The sequence below is a fragment of the Delphinus delphis genome, chromosome 16 (assembly GCF_949987515.2).
Source record: "Delphinus delphis chromosome 16, mDelDel1.2, whole genome shotgun sequence".
In the NCBI taxonomy this organism is placed as follows: domain Eukaryota; kingdom Metazoa; phylum Chordata; class Mammalia; order Artiodactyla; family Delphinidae; genus Delphinus; species Delphinus delphis.
In genome coordinates this window covers 35341844-35358146 of record NC_082698.1, presented here as the reverse complement: position 1 = coordinate 35358146, position 16303 = coordinate 35341844, and the positions used below count along the sequence as shown (strand labels likewise).

Genomic DNA, 16303 nt, shown 5'->3' with positions numbered 1-16303 from the left:
TCCTGTCATCTCGTGGCCGAGAGCGTTGACTGTAAGAAAGAGTAGCGTGCTGGGGCACCGCCAGTTGTGATTGGGCAAAAAGACCTTTTTCTCGGGCAGTCCTCTTTTAGGTCAGTTTTTCCATTTCCCCGTTAAGTCCATTTTATAAACAACGGAATGGACTTTAGGGAAGGGAAAGAAAAACGGGTTCCTACTACTTTTTAAGCGTTTCCGGCCCTTAGCAAAAGGGTTTGGTTCATGGTAGGCGCTCAATAAATGCTGTATACGTACATTTTGAAAGAATCACTTTCTACATTATTTCATAGGAGGAACGGTGGAAGATGTGAACTCCTCCGGGAGAAACCAAACATTCTCATTCGGAAGAAGACGAAGAAGGATTGAAGTGAGGCTGTAGATTCACACACACTAATTTCTGCCGGTACTTGAAGGCGAGCGAGGAACCTGCTAATCTTAGTCCACGGGAGTCGGGGAGGGGGGGCGGGGGGCAGACCGCGCAGGTAAACTGCAATTCCCGGCATGCCCGAGGGGGCGGGCCCGGCGGCTGCGCAGATAGGCGCGCGACCGTCACGTGATTTCGCCATGGCGGCGTTTGCGGATTTGGACCTGCGGGCGGGTTCCGACCTGAAGGCGCTGCGCGGGCTAGTGGAGAATGCTGCTCACTGTGAGTCTCCCCGGCTTCGCGGGCCGCGGTGCCTGCCCAGTCTCTCTGTCCCCCCAGACTGTCAGGCCACGCTCGGGAGGGACCCGGGCGGGCCTCGTCCCGTCTCATGGGGTCTCCTGGCTGTCCCTGGAAGCTGAGGCCCCTGCGGTGTCGCTCTGATTCTGGGCGCGGGAAACTCGAAAGCACTGGGGAGCTGTTACCCAGTCTAGCTCCTTATTTCTTGCGAATTGAGGAAACTGAGGCCCTGACAGAACTGGGAATTTGCATAGGGCCCCACGGCTGATGGATGGCAGAAGCCAGGGCTTCCAAGTATAGTCTCCTACGTCAGTGCTTTTAATATCGCCCCTTCCTGCGTCTCACGACAGTGTCCTGACACTCAGATGCAGGAAGCTGGTGCACCTATGGGTCCGAGAAGTGAGGGAGGGACATGGGGTCGAGAGTGTTTGAATTATACTATGGAGAGGGAGGGTTGGTGGGGGCGGAGGACATACTAGGAGAGTGAGAGGGGAGCAGCATGGCCAAAATGCTAGAATGTTACGCATATTTGAATCCAAGGGAAGCAAAAGCTCTGAGAGTTAAGACCCCCATTTTAATTACTGGAGTTAATCGCGACTGCTGTCTCTTTCCTTAGACTGTAAAATGTCTACGTGGGAATAGAGGGAGTTAAAAATAAAGAGGTTTCTGCAGGGCCTGTTAAGTAATGGTTGCTCAGTAAATAATTGAGGGAGGAAGAAAAGAAGGAAACTGGACAAACTAATGAGAGGGGGACCACTGTTTTGGCATTAATATGCATTAGCTTTTAATATTAATATCCTGTTGTTCCCATTGGTGTTTAAATAACTTAAAGATTGGAGTCATGATTTAGGCATGTTTTTGATAGTCCACATGTCCAAAACAAGGCTGTGTTGAGGCTGATAAAGCAAGGCCCTGGCTTCAAAGAGTTCCCAGTCTCTTGGTGGGTAGCTCAGAGGTGTATGTGGACAGTGGTGTGAGGGAGTCGTGACTACATTTCTCCTTAGCAAAAGGGCCTTTGAAGTAGAAAGGGTAAAAAGCAAAAGAAACGAGTAAGAATGAAGGTGAAAAAGTATACATGTGATGGGATGAAAATGAACAAAAGGACACGAAGGAGAATGATGGTTTAAAGGAGTTGCACAAAGTGTCTTTGGTATAATGCTAATAATACACCACCAAAGTCAAAGCCCTGACTCTGTGCCAGCCACTGTTCTAAAACATCCTTTGTGTGTTATCTCATTGAATTCTGCCAGTCGTATAAGGTGAGTTCTGTTATTATCACCATTTGGCAGACGAAGAACTTGAAACTTAAGGTTAAGTAACTTCTAAGTAGTAATGCATAGATTTGAAAATGGGCCGTCTGACTCCAGAGCCCATAACCATTCTTCTTACTACCTTCTAGTCTTGACACGAATTGGGATGAGCTTATGTGTAAAAGAGGTTGTTGTATTTAACAAGAATGTTCAATTTTTCTTTTCAGTGGGCTATTCAGTTGTTGCCATCAATCATGTTGTTGAATTTAAGGAAAAGAAACAGGTAAAATACAATTTCTTAAGTTAATAATAACCAGCATTTATAGTTATTTTGTGTATATTGGTAATATTGAAGCTACAGATGAGCACTCTTTGTGCATTATCTTATTTTAATGTTAATAGTTCAGCTGATGCGTATTTGTACAAATGATAGTTTTTTGTGAAGTGCTAGGGCATGGTATAAGGATTCTTAAAGTTGATTTGATGTTAAGTAACTTTCAATAACTTCTTAAAAGTGCATTGTTATTCATTAAACTGTAATCACAATATTTAATCTTTTTTATTGTACTGTCATGGACTCATTACTAATTGATTTCCCTCCCAAACATACTAGTAAATATGTATATCTCCCTTTAGGCCAACAACTGTTCCTTACAGATTGTTTCATTCTAAAAACTATTGTTCATCCCTCCTATCCATTGGTGTTTTCAGCTGCTTCTCTGCTTTAGCTTTCTTCATTAAAAAACACACACATGCACATACACACAACTTATTTAGTGTTTCTGAGTGCCAGAAATTAGCTTTTTTAAAAAAATATTCTTCTTTGTTGTAGGAAATTGAAAAACCAGTAGCTGTTTCTGAACTCTTTACAACTTTGCCAATTGTACAGGTAAGTGTTTTTTTTAAGAAACATAGTACTTATTCATCCAGCTCAGACATGCCCAGTCATATATGTGGTTCTTTAATCTGTACTGCCCCTTCCTCTGTCTACTAGTCTTAGCTTTCCATGAAGACTCAGCTCTTCCATGAAACATTATGTACATCTCTTTTTCTCTGGCTGTACAGGTATACCTCAGAGATATTGTAGGTCTGGTTCCAGACCACCACAATAAAACGAGTCACACGAATGTTTTGGTTTCCTGGTGCATATTAAATTTACGCTTACATTGTACTGTAGTTCAATAAGTATGAAGTAGTATTATGTCTAAAAAAAAAACAAAACAATGTATATACCTTAATTTTAAAATATTTTATTGCTTAAAAATGCTCACCGTCATCTCAGTCTTCAGCAAGTTGTAATCTTTTTGCCTGTGGAGGGTCTTGCCTCAGTGCTGAAGGCTGCTAACCGATCAGGGTGGTGGTTTCTGAAGGTTGGGGTGGCTGCAGCAGTTTCTTAAAATAAGACAACAGTGAGTTTGCTGCATGAATGGACTCTTCCTTTCACTATGATTTCTCTGTAGCATGCAACGCTGTTTGATAGTATTTTACCCACCGCAGATCTTTCAGAATTGGAGTTAGTCTTCTCATACCCTGCCACTGCTTTATCAACTAAGTTTATATAATATTCTGAATCCTTTGTTGTCGTTTCAACAATTAAGTTCGATATCTTATATGGGTATGGTTTTTTTCACTGAAAACAATTACAATAGTACCATCAAAGATCAGTGATCAGGGAATTCCTTGGCAGTTCAGTGGTTAGCACTCGGCACTTCCATTGCGAGGGCCCCGGTTCGCATTGATCATAGATCACCATAACAAATATGAAAATAATGAAAAAGTGTGAAATACTGGGAGAATTACCAAAATATGACACAGAGACATGAAGTGAGCGAATGCTGTTGGAAAATGGCGCCAGTAGACTTGCTCAACACAGGGTTGCCGCCACCCTTCAATTTGTAAAAAATGCAATATCAGTGAAGCACGACAAAGCAAAACACAATAAAACTAGGTACACCTGTATTATAAATTCCTTGAGAGTGAGGACTAGGTTTTACTGATCTTCACTATCTTTTATTGTTAGTACCTTTTAATGAGTACTTTCCACTGCTAAGGAGGAAAATCAGTCATTTCTATTTTGTGCTTTTTTGATTACAGGGAAAATCAAAACCAATTAAGATTTTAACTAGACTGACAATTATCGTTTCGGATCCATCTCACTGCAATGTTTTGGTAGGTTAGTTGTTTTTCTTCTCTCTTGGCCTTGTAAGTTGTATTGATTTCTGCTGAATACTGTTGTTTTTCCAACTCCTCCCATTCTTCCATCTCCCCCGACCCCCAGTGTGTGACACTTGACTGCTTTCCTTAGCTCAGAGTTCACATAGTATAACAGAATCTCTTCTACTCATGGCACATGTATAAGAATACCACAATTAAAGAATCTTTCAGCAAGTGGTTTTCATTGAACTTACATGAAGTAGACATAGGTGGGTACTGGGGATATTGCTATGAATAACACAGACACAATCATTTTAAAAATGGGAGGGGGGCTTCACTGGTGGCGCAGTGGTTGAGCGTCCACCTGCCGATGCAGGGGACACGGGTTTGTGCCCCAGTCCGGAAGGATCCCACATGCCGCGGAGCGGCTGGGCCCGTGAGCCATGGCCGCTGAGCCTGCGCGTCCGGAGCCTGTGCTCCGCAACGGGAGAGGCCACAAGAGTGAGAGGCCCGCGTACCGCAAAAAAATTAAAAATTAAAAATAAATAAAAATGGGAGGAATGTTTAAAAAGTGGGAGGTAGCAAATAAGGAATGTCCTGGGAATGTGCAACAGGAGGCCCACCGAGGAAGCTGATGTTCAAACAGGGGCCAGAAGAATCAGTGTTATAGGTGCCAAGTGAGGGAGAGAATGTTTCCACAGACAGGATGGATTATGCAAGGTCCTGAATCCAAGAAGAAACATGGTGCATTCTGGAAAATGAAACACCAGTTGAGTTGCGCCTGATGAGCTGTCTATCCTGGGATGAGGTTAGGGAGGTGGGTCTGGGTGAGCAATTAGAAGAAGCCTTTGAAGGTTTTAACCAAGGGAGTACAATTATGAAGTTTGCATTATAGAGAATAGATGAGAAGGGATAAAGGAGGGGATTTAAGAGGCACTGGGGCTGGGGGAGACGGGAGGATTGACAGGATTTGGATGGATTTGTTGATTGGGTAGAAGGTGATGACTCCCTGCCTTGGCCTGAGCAGCCAGGTAAGTAGATGGTACCATTTCCTGAGATGGGACATAGAAAGAAGTAAGTTTAGATCATCACGTTTCAGACGTGATGGGTTATTGTGAGAGTTCCAGTGGAGCTTGTCAAATGGGGGGTTGGAAAAAAAGGTGTGACCCTCAGAAGAGGGACCCTAATTAAAGATACTGATTTGGAAGTGGTCATCCTGTAGAGAGTAATTGAAATCATGAGACTGGATGAGACTCCTTGGTAAAAATATGTGGGAAGAGAAGGTCTAGGACAGAGCCCTGAGGAAATTCAGTATTTAATGGTGGAGTAAAGGATGAGGGATGAGCTAGGATTAGAGACTGAGGCAGGACTGTCTGAGAAGTAGGTGGACAACGAGGAATGTGAGAAGGCTCAGCAGCATCAAGGTGCCTAAGTAGTTAAGTCAGAGAAGGGCTAAAACATGTGTTGAATGGGCAAGTCTCCTAATGACGTGGAGGTCATTGGTTGCCTTAGTAAAAGCCATTTCCACGGAAATGATAGGGACGTGAGAACATGCAGCCAGTGTGTGCTGCTGACTTTGCTTGAGAAAATTGCTTCTGTGGAGGAACAGAAGGCATAGGGAGGCTGGTGGATGAGAACCTGCTGTCTAGATTTTGTTTGTTAGGTGGAGACTTGAGAATGCCTGGTGCTGATGGGATGGGTCCAGTGAGGGAGAGAGAAAGTGAGATCTCTGAGAAGGTGAGCTGTTTCATCTTTAGCTGGAATGGCCTCCTCTATCATAGAACAGGAGTAGTCAAGGAAGGGCTGGCCTCCTTTCTAACATTAGCATTGCTAAAGAAATTACAGAAAGCCAAATTTTGGGATTTTATACAACTGCAGGCAGCATTCTGGTTATCTAAGCCCAGGGAGACATAAATGGAGCTGACTTTTTATGGTCACGAAGAGTTTGATTTTCTCTTGTTATCATGAACATCCTGGTGGCCCCTATTTGTCCACATCCCAGATGGGAGTGGGCAAGCAGAGGACAAAGAGTCCTGGATCCTGACTTTTTCTGAGACCTGGAGCCTGCCCTGTCTCAGCATACATCTGCCCAGCAGGTTTTCTTACCTGCTCAAGCACAGTACCTGCTGCTTCTCTTCAACCTATCTCTTTCCTCCTCTAATTTTTATCATGGCTTTTCTTTTTGCAGAATAAGAGGTAAAAAATTTTAAAGGTGCCAACAGGCAAAGAAGAAATATCCAATATCTCATCACTCAGAGATTGTACTCTTGAATATATATTTTTCCAGCCTTTTCACATGCATACACATATAAGTTTGAGACTTTCTTTTACAAACAATCTTTAACGGATAAATTCCTCTTCTTCTGTCTTAGGACTCTCGGGTATTTTCTTGCATGCTTAGCAGTTTAATTTGTATTTAACAGTATTCTCATTGTGAACCTAATCACATCACACTTAGTCACGTGTATTTCTTATCTCACCAAAAAATGGTGAGTTCCACTGAGAACAGACATATGCCTTAAGTGATTTTGTATCCCCAGTGCCCCACACACAGCAGGTGCTCAGTAAATTTCTGGCAAGCTCCTCCACTAGCTTGTAAGAGCAGCAGCTATCTAATTTGATTTTTCTATCTCAAACAAAATGTTTGGTACACAGTTAAAGCATAACAATGTGGGAAGGAAGGAAGGAGGATGATTCCTTCCTCCTTGGTGGGATGGAAGTTGGTATCTGGAGTCTCATGTGCTGAGGAGGTCTTTTCTGACAACATACGAAGCAAAGCAGAAATGTCGGTGGCATATTAGAAGTGTTACACAATTGAAATATAAGTGCAGCCAGGACATTAGTCAGAATTCCATATGCATTTGTTGTTGCATAAGTATGGTAACATTCTTTTTATATTACTAGAGAGCAACTTCTTCAAGAGTCCGGCTGTATGATATCGTTGCAGTTTTTCCAAAGACAGAAAAACTTTTTCATGTAAGTAACAGATAGTAAAAGAAAATAATACTCATTATTTTATATAAGAAGTTTGATGTTATACCTTTGTAGGTGACCTGTATCATCTCATCTGGAAAATTTGAGGATTTTTCATTTATACTTGGTGTTCTGGAATTGCACAAGGGTGTATTTGGGTGACATATTTTGTTCTGTTTTATTTATTCTGCTAGATATTTGATGGGCTGAGATTAAAAGAGTCCATCAACTTTTCTTCTGTTTCTTTATCTCTGCTTCATTCATTCATTTGAAACTTCTCTTAGGTAAATGATGGTCCATCTCTTTCTAGCTCTAAAAGCGCTTCAGTTTCTGCCCTTCTTACTATTCGCTGCTGCTTGTGACAGAAGAAGGGAGCAAGGTTCTACTGTGGCATAGAAGATTCCTTCTCTGTTTTAGCTTTCCCGTTTGTGTGCTCTGAGGTGTGGTCCATATGCCAGCATGATCATATCAGCTTTTGGTCTTCTAGAAATCCTTCAGAATCAACCATCTGCTGATACTATTCCTTTTTGTATAAGAGAACCTTTATGAATTTAATTTCTTTTGTCCTTTTCAAATGGCCATTTCTATGACTTTTCAGGAGGGAAAATTGTTTAATGTGTATGGTCATTTTGTCAACTTGAGACAGAACACACTGGGCATTGTAAGTGATCACAGAAAAGAAAAAATCAAATGTAATATAGTTTTTCAGGAATATGTTTTACTGTGTAAAGTGAGGTATAGCTCCTTTAAGAAGTTTGGAATGTTGTCTTTATTTAGGTAGCCATCTACCAAAAGTGTATCCACTAAAGGGATATTATGGGGGGGGGAAGAAAGCACTGGTCTTTGATGTTTTACTTTTACAGCATAATTTGTTTTTAAGCAAAGTCCGTTCTAAAATTAAAAGATTTTCCCTAAGTTTATCCAGTAGATGGAGTTGCTGACTAAGGAGACTCGTGTGTGGCAAATTTCATTTTCAAGTCACATTAACAATTCTTAATTGTTTATACACTAAGTACCCTATATACGAATGAGCTCCGTTCCAAGAGCTCGTTCGTAAGTCCAATTTGTTTGTAAGTCCAACAAAGTTAGCCTAGGTACCCGACTAACACAATCGGCTATATAGTACTGTACTGTAATAGATTTATAATACTTTTCACACAAATAATACATAAAAAACTAACAAACACAAAAAATAAAAACATTTTTAATCTTACAGTACAGTACCTTGAAAAGTACAGTAGTACAGTACAACAGCTGACATACAGGGGCACGTTTGCATCTTTGAAAGTTCGTAATTTGAAGGTTTGTATGTAGGGGACTTACTGTATTAATGCAGAGAAATAGTACAAGTTATCTGTGAATTCCTGTTTTTTGGTGACTCCTTTTCTAAAATGCTCAATTATAGTAATTCTCAAGAATTTCATTTCAGAAAAACGGGGAGTAGGATTGAGTAGTTCTTAGTCATCAGAGACCCCTGTGGAACCTTTTAAAATCAGGCACGTTCAGATCTCCACTGTTGGAGATTCTGATCCAGTAGGTTTGGGGTTGAGTTTGGGTATCTTTTTTTAAGTTCCACAGGGGTTCTAATTCAGTGCTGAGACCCTAAGATGGACCATGGATATGTCCAAATTTGTTAAATAGCTATTTAGTTTTGTTATTAAATATTAACAACTCAGTTATACTGTAGACTAAAAGTTGGTAGTGTACCCAGTTTTTTATTGTACACTTGTTTTTCGAATGGATTTTGAAGAGCATACAACTTAAAATTTCCATAGCCATTTACTGGTGATTAGAGAAAACAACAATCCTGGGGATAATTGGGACAAAGGCCTGTTATTATCCCCATTTGTAGAAGAGAAAATTGAGACTTAGGCTCAATGATTTGCTCTAAACTTAAGGTAGTTATGTCATAGAGATAGGACTTTGGAGTCTTAGAATACATTATAATTTGATTTAGTGAATTTATCTTATTACTTGTTTTTCTCAGATTATTCACAAGTTTTAATTCAAAACTGTGAACACGTAATTCATGATGATGGGTGGAACAGTCAGAAATATTCTGGAAGATGGAAGAAAGCTATAAATAATTGACAGAGTATTTGTTTGGAATTGACTGCAGAGAAAACAGTTTTTAAAATCAGAACATCTTATCTTTCCAAATCTTACCCATCCTTTAAGATTCAGTTGAAGTTGACATTCTCCCCGTTTTATATAGAAAACCAATTTAAAAAGACTTTTTTCTTTTAATTATAAAGCTTTTGTAAGCATATCATGGTTTGGAATTGGGTCAGATGCAAGCAGTTTGTTGCTTAACAGGTTATGTTCTGTTAAGTGATTTTATTTGTTTGGTTTGTAAGTTGATTATCTAAAATGTAAACAAGTGTCCGTAGATACGATATTCTGTAACTAAGGTCTCCAAAATGAGTTATAAAAGCATTCCTATACACATGTTAACAGTTAGTAGTATAAAATCTAACCACCTTAAATAGAGTTGTTTCCATGGGAAATAACATACTCTTTTCCACAGAGTATCTGGAAGATATCTCATAGATAAATCCTTTTTCTCCATAGTTACCCCAGGGGATAAGGCAAAGATGAAAGGCTGTAAGCAGATTCCATTGGCTGGGGCTTCTTAGGATGGGGGTGATGGTGGAATTTGGCAGAGAGAGATACATAGAAGTTTCAGGAGCTTCTGAGTTAGTTATTCCCATTTAGGGTTTTTAAAAAAATTTTTATTGAAGTACAGTTGATTTACAATGTTATGTTAATTTCTTCTGTACAGCAAAGTGAATCAGCTATAAACATATATCTTCTTCTTCATATTCTTTTCCATTGTTACTCCCATTCAGGACAAGACAGGGTGAGGAGAATTCAGGTTATTTAGTCCAATGGTCTCCAAACTACCTTGAGTGTGTACTGTATCAATTAAAAAAAATAGTGATCTGACATCCCCAATATGTGTATGTTTATTTTCTTTTAAATTATTTGCATGTAATTTCATAACTTGTATGGGAACACAGAAGACCCCAAATAGCCAAAGCAATCTTGAGAAAGAAAAATGGAGCTGGAGGAATCAGGCTCCTGGACTTCAGACTATAGTACAAAGCTACAATAATCAAGACAGTATGGTACTGGCACAAAAACAGAAATATAGATCAGTGGAACATGATAGAAAGCCCAGAGATAAACCCACACACATATGGTCACCTTATCTTTGATAAAGGAGGCAAGAATATACAATGGAGAAAAGACAGCCTCTTCAATAAGTGGTGCTGGGAAAACTGGACAGCTACATGTAAAAGAATGAAATTAGAACACTCCCTAACACCATACACAAAAATACACTCAAAATGGATTAAAGACCTAAATGTAAGGCTAGACACTATCAAACCCTTAGAGGCAAGCATAGGCAGAACACTCTAACATAAATCACAGCAAGATCCTTTTTGACCCACTTCCTAGAGAAATGGAAATAAAAACAAAAATAAACAAATGGGACCTAATGAAACTTAAAAGCTTTTGCACAGCAAAGAAAACCGTAAACAAGACAAAAAGATAACCCTCAGAATGGGAGAAAATATTTCCAAATGAAGCAACTGACAAAGGATTCATCTCCAAAATTTACAAGCAGCTTATGCAGCTCAATATCAAAAAAACAAACAGCCCAATCCAAAAATGGGCAGAAGACCTAAATAGACATTTCTCGAAAGAAGATACACAGATTGCCAACAAACACATGAAAGAATGCCCAACATCATTAATCATTAGAGAAATGCAAATCAAAACTACAATGAGATATCATCTCACACTGGTCAGAATGGCCATCATCAAAAAATCTAGAAACAGTAAATGCTGGAGAGGGTGTGGAGAAAGGGGAACCCTTTTGCACTGTTGGTGGGAATGTAAATTGATACAGCCACTATGGAGAACAGTATGGAGGTTCCTTAAAAAACTAAAAATAGAACTACCATATGACCCAGTAATCCCACTACTGGGCATATACCCTGAGAAAACCATAATTCAAAAAGAGTCATGTACCACAATGTTCATTGCAGCTCTATTTACAATAGCCAGGACATGGAAGCAACCTAGGTGTCCATCAACAGATGAATGGATAAAGAAGATGTGGCACATATATACAATGGAATATTACTCAGCTATAAAAAGAAACAAAATTGAGTTATTTGTAGTGAGGGGGATGGACCTAGAGTCTGTCATACAGAGTGAAGTAAGTCAGAAAGAGAAAAACAAATACCATATGCTAACACATATATATGGAATCTAAAAAAAAAAAAGTCATGAAGAACCTAGGGACAAGACAGGGTTAAAGACGCAGACCTACTAGAGAATGGACTTGACACGGGGAGGGGGAAGGGTAAGCTGGGACAAAGTGAGAGAGTGACATGGACATATATACACTACCAAATGTAAAATAGATAGCTAGTGGGAAGCAGTCGCATGGCACAGGGAGATCAGCTCCGTGCTTTGTGACCAGTTAGAAGGGTGGGATAGGGAAGGAGGGAGGGAGGGAGAAGCAAGAGGGAAGAGATACGGGGATATATGTATGTGTATAACTGATTCACTTTGTTATAAAGCAGAAACTAACACACCAGTGTAAAGCAATTATAAAAATTATTTGCATGCTCCGTTATATCAGTGTGCTTTATGAAATAATATACACACACTGAACAAAACATTTTAAGGGAAGGAATTAAAAATAAATGAAAATAGAAGTTCTGTTTTCTTCCTGCTTCCAAAATCCATGCCTTACTCTTTGCAGAGCATTATTGTAGTATATGCTGCTAACACCTGAGGCTACTGAAAAGGCGTATCTTTCAAGGCAGTTCTTCTTAAGGTATGCTCTGGCTCCACTGGTGTCAGATCTCCCAGGAAACTTTGTTAAAATGCAGGTTATTAGACCCTGCTTACTGAATTTACTGCTGAGAGTAGGGCCTGGTAATCTCCATTTTAAATAAATTCTTCAGGGAGGTTTGTTTTTTTTCTTAAAACAGTTTAGTTTGGGAGGCCCCATTTACGGGCATCTCTTTTTTCCCTGGGCAAGCCTGGCTCTCCCTTGAATAAAATATTAGAATGTACTAACCTGACATCCATGAAGGGGAGTTGGGGGAGACTGAACCCCCTTCTCTTATTCCGCTTGTTCCATAAAATCAAAGATAAATGTATGTGTGTATATGTGCAGTTTGGGGAATACCTTCCTTAAATCCTCATAGGAATCCTTGGCCAAAGAAAAGGTTAAGAAGAATTGATATGAATTCATATACAACCTGCCAAAACCACTATAATCAAATTCTTAACCACAAATATATTTGGACGTAATTTAATCTTTTTAATGATTTAGAAAGCATTTCATTATAGTGTGAACATTAGCTCTTATTTTATAGTTATCTAAATGTATCAGTTGAACATTTGGATTAATAGAAAGCTAAATAACAAAAGAATTCGGTTTGAAACATTTTAAGTCTGAGGTGTCAGAGGGAGCCAAGTGGAGCCATCCTTTGTAACTGAAAGTTTATTATAATGCGTGTACTTAAACCAACACAAGGGATATTTTTTAATTAGCTACTGTTATATAAAAGAGGGAAGAAAGGAGCAATACATAAATAAAAAGGTAACCTGATTTAGCTTTACTCTGGGGAAGAATGTTTAACAGGCTTTTAAGAAATGAATCAGCTTTTTGAAATGAAAAATAATTTGTGTTTGTAATAATGAATTGAAACAGTGCAAAGAGGTATGCACTGAAAAGTACACCTTCCTCCCACCCAAAACGCTCTCTCCCTTTTCTCCAGAGGCAGCCACTGCTAGCAGTTCTTGTGTTTCTTTTCAGAAGTATTTTTACCTAGTCCTTCCTTCCTTTCTTCATTCTCCTCTTCCTCTCCTTCCTTCCTTCCTTCCTAATACCATAGTTTTTTCACCTGGCAGTATATCTCGGAGATGGTTCCATAATGTCCACTAGAGAGGTACCTCATTCTGTTTAAGGAGTCAGCATATTCTCTTGCATAAAGGGACCATAATTTGTTTTAAGTAAAATTGAGGGATGTTTAGTTGTGTCTAGTCTTTTGTGATTGGTGTTGCAGCGACCGTCCTTTCACCAATATCCTCAAGCATTTGTAAGGTATATGGCTATAGAATGCATTTCTAGTCTCTGTAGGATACGTTCCTATACGTATAGGAATTTGCTGATGTGTGCTTATAAAATTTTGATACCTATTGCTGAAATGCTTTTCAAGACCCTGTACTGATTTAAAGACCCTGTGAGTCCCTGTTTATTTATTTTTGTGTCACCTGTATATTGCTAAACTTCTTGATCTTTGCCAATCTGGTAGTTTGCAAATGGCAAACAGAAGCTGAGCGTGTTTTATGTTTTATCTGCTATTCAGACCTTTACTTCATCCATTCTTATCGAATTTTCAATGACTCTTTTATGAGTTGGAGAGCGGTGGCAGTTGGGATGGGGCAGATTCTTTATGAGCCAAGTGTTTCTGCCAAACCAGCCTTACTTCCCAGGCTTACTAAGTTACTATGACTGTCTTAAAGCCAGGCAGCCTCTGATCACTACCTGCTTCCTGGAGCCCTGGGGTGGGGGTAGGAACGACTGAAGTGGGGATTCTGAAGAGAAAGGATAAGATGTGATATTCCTGTCACTGCTGAAGGTCGAGCTGACCGTGTGGGGCATTGTCACCCCCTCTTGACCCCTTTCTCTTGGTCCGTGCCACGGATGTTAGTTTGCCAGCACAGCCACCCTGGCAGCTTGGATTTACACCAGCATTGATAGTAAGGCTTATTTTTGTCATGGTACAAAACAGCCAATTCCTTTTATTGCTGTAAATCAAATAATGGCAAAATGAGAGCCGGGTATGCAGCTTCTGGCCCTGTCTTTTGGCCTGTACTGTTATGCTAGTAACCTTTCCCTGGCTTTATGTTCCTTCCCTGATTTTCCTTTCATCCTCATTTCCTTATCTATTTATTTTATCTTGCATGTCTTTTTTTATAAGCAGCTTCAAATCTCTTTTGGAAGTAAATGCAGAGTATCAACAAATAATAGCAAAAATGAGAACAAAGGAAAGGGAAATTAAAAGTTGAAAAAAATGCATTCAGTGTCATTTGATTTATAACAGCTCTGCTTTGACCATTTATGGAGATGCTCTGTTTCTATTAGCATTTGAACAAAATGCCATTAGTAGTGCCATGTATTTCTTTGGCCAGTCAATAGACTGATAGGAGCCACAGGTGTGGGCCAATTGCTGGCATAAAAATAAATAATTTCTGGAGTAAGTGGACCATGCATACATTCCTTTTGGCTTATTTATTTATTTTTTCTTGGATTTCAGAGCAGTTAGTTTCCTTTTTCTAGAACAATCTGAAGTAACCTTCCAGAAACTCAGCCTCTCTTAGCAACCTCTCCTTATGTAGCTGACCATGAATTAGAGGGTCTCTAGACCCTATCTGTTGAGATGGTCTATAGACATATCACTCTGCTTCAGCTAGATTACAGCTAAACCATTCAAACCAAATGTGAAGGAATGGCTAAGCATTGACTTTGTAAAGGGACAGATGTATTTGAACACAGAACCGTGTAATGCCTATGGAGTGAGCCATATCTATTTACATTTCTTTGTATCACGTTTGACCCTACCCCATTCTTAACATGTGCCAATTTTCCTTTTGGCTTTACCTGTTTTTTTCTTCTTGACAGGTTGCTTGTACGCATTTAGATGTGGATTTAGTCTGCATAACTGTAACAGAGAAGCTACCATTTTACTTCAAAAGACCCCCTATTAATGTGGTAAGTGTCACAGTTTCCATTCTGTATGTGAATCTCTACATGTGCATTAACACACTGGAAAAGGGGCAGAAGAAACTGCTGTTCTTAGAGGGGAAAAAACAAAGGCTAGTAATAAATAGGCAATTTAAAAAGAGGATTTTTTTTCTAAGCTGACTAAAGGTAGAAAAGAAAGCTTAAAATAAAAAACATCCAGTGAATTACCAAGATGTGTTTGAAAGGCCTTAGAAGCTCAAATTTGTGAAGGAAATTTCCTAAGAGGATAGCTAATAATGATGGACACTTACAGTCTGAATGTTGAACATTATGGAGACAGAGCAGCCAAGAAAGGCGTAGGACAAAATAGAGAGAGGGTTCCCAAGGCACCAGCAAACGGGAAAGGTGGGGTGGCAGGGACTGGAGGGGGCAGGGCCTGGAAAGCACGGTAGGCGTGGTCTCTGCAGAATTAAAATCTGCATTGAAATGTGCTGGCTCACACAAAAGCCCAGGGTTACCTTTATGATAACCTAAGAGGGGACCATGCATTCAACAGATCTTGTGCTCCTTCCTCTGCTATAGAATTTTTCTCGTTACCGTTCTACGTAATTTCTCTTGTTTTCCTCTACTCCTTATCTTCCACCTGTCACACCTTTTTATGTCTTACTCCATCATAAAAGTGATATTGTTTCACAATGGGAGCTGTAAGGTTGGCAGAGCTGTCAACTATTTGCATTGACAACCAGATCCTGGGAGGAGTTAGGATGCTTTTTTAGAATAGAGGCTTCCAAAGCTCTCTCCCATTCTCAAGAAGTGCTGTTGAAGGAGAAGAAAGGTTTGACAGACAATCTAGATTACATCCCCAATCCTGTCAGAATGGGAAAATTAAAAATTTATGGATTTTCAGGATAGATAACTCCCCTATTCTTTTGTCTCTGTAGAATCACAAGTTCTTCAATTTTTGTTTCCCTCTCCACTGCTAAGGAATTAGCTTGATGCTGAGAGTAGGGAGATACCGTGAGAGGAGAAAATGATCTGTATGGTATGGAAAAATTGAATGCAGTGTGGAAAAATTTAAGATGGCTTGTGTTCTACCCCTAAGTGTGTGCTACTAAAGCTGTACTTGAAAAGTATTCAGAACTTTAAAGTTATATATTTAAAGGGCAAACTATAAAACAGCTCTTTTCTGATCAATAATGAGAGTACTACTGAACATATAACAATATTGGTTAAGCTCAAATCATTGTTTCCCCACATTCTTGCCGGTACTTAAATAAGTAAACACTAAAAAAAAAAAAGACCCTTAATCATCACATTTTAGAATTGGAGATATATGTTGTTAAAAGTGGTAAAATGAAGAAGGAGAAGCTGTTCAGCTCTCCAGACACAGGGGTGGGACAGACCTGGTTGACTCCCCATCAGATGAGATCTCCGATGTGCCCCAGCTACCATGATAAAAGGCTCAAACTAACA

General features: G+C 39.6%; 1 protein-coding gene across 2 annotated transcripts in view; it reads left to right on the top strand.

Moving 5' to 3' along the window:
• The first annotated feature begins 564 nt into the window (after positions 1 to 564).
• RPP30 (ribonuclease P/MRP subunit p30) overlaps positions 565 to 16303 on the top strand; it is a 28983-nt gene continuing 13244 nt past the window's right edge. Inside the window, exons 1-6 of one of the 2 annotated variants that reach the window (XM_060034487.1) lie at positions 565 to 661; positions 2154 to 2209; positions 2759 to 2815; positions 4021 to 4095; positions 6985 to 7056; positions 14768 to 14857. In XM_060034487.1, the coding sequence (XP_059890470.1) occupies positions 580 to 661; positions 2154 to 2209; positions 2759 to 2815; positions 4021 to 4095; positions 6985 to 7056; positions 14768 to 14857 (432 nt within the window). In that variant the 5' untranslated portion in view covers positions 565 to 579. The remainder of the gene's footprint in view (positions 662 to 2153; positions 2210 to 2758; positions 2816 to 4020; positions 4096 to 6984; positions 7057 to 14767; positions 14858 to 16303) is intronic. The other variant, XM_060034488.1, reaches the window with a different exon arrangement.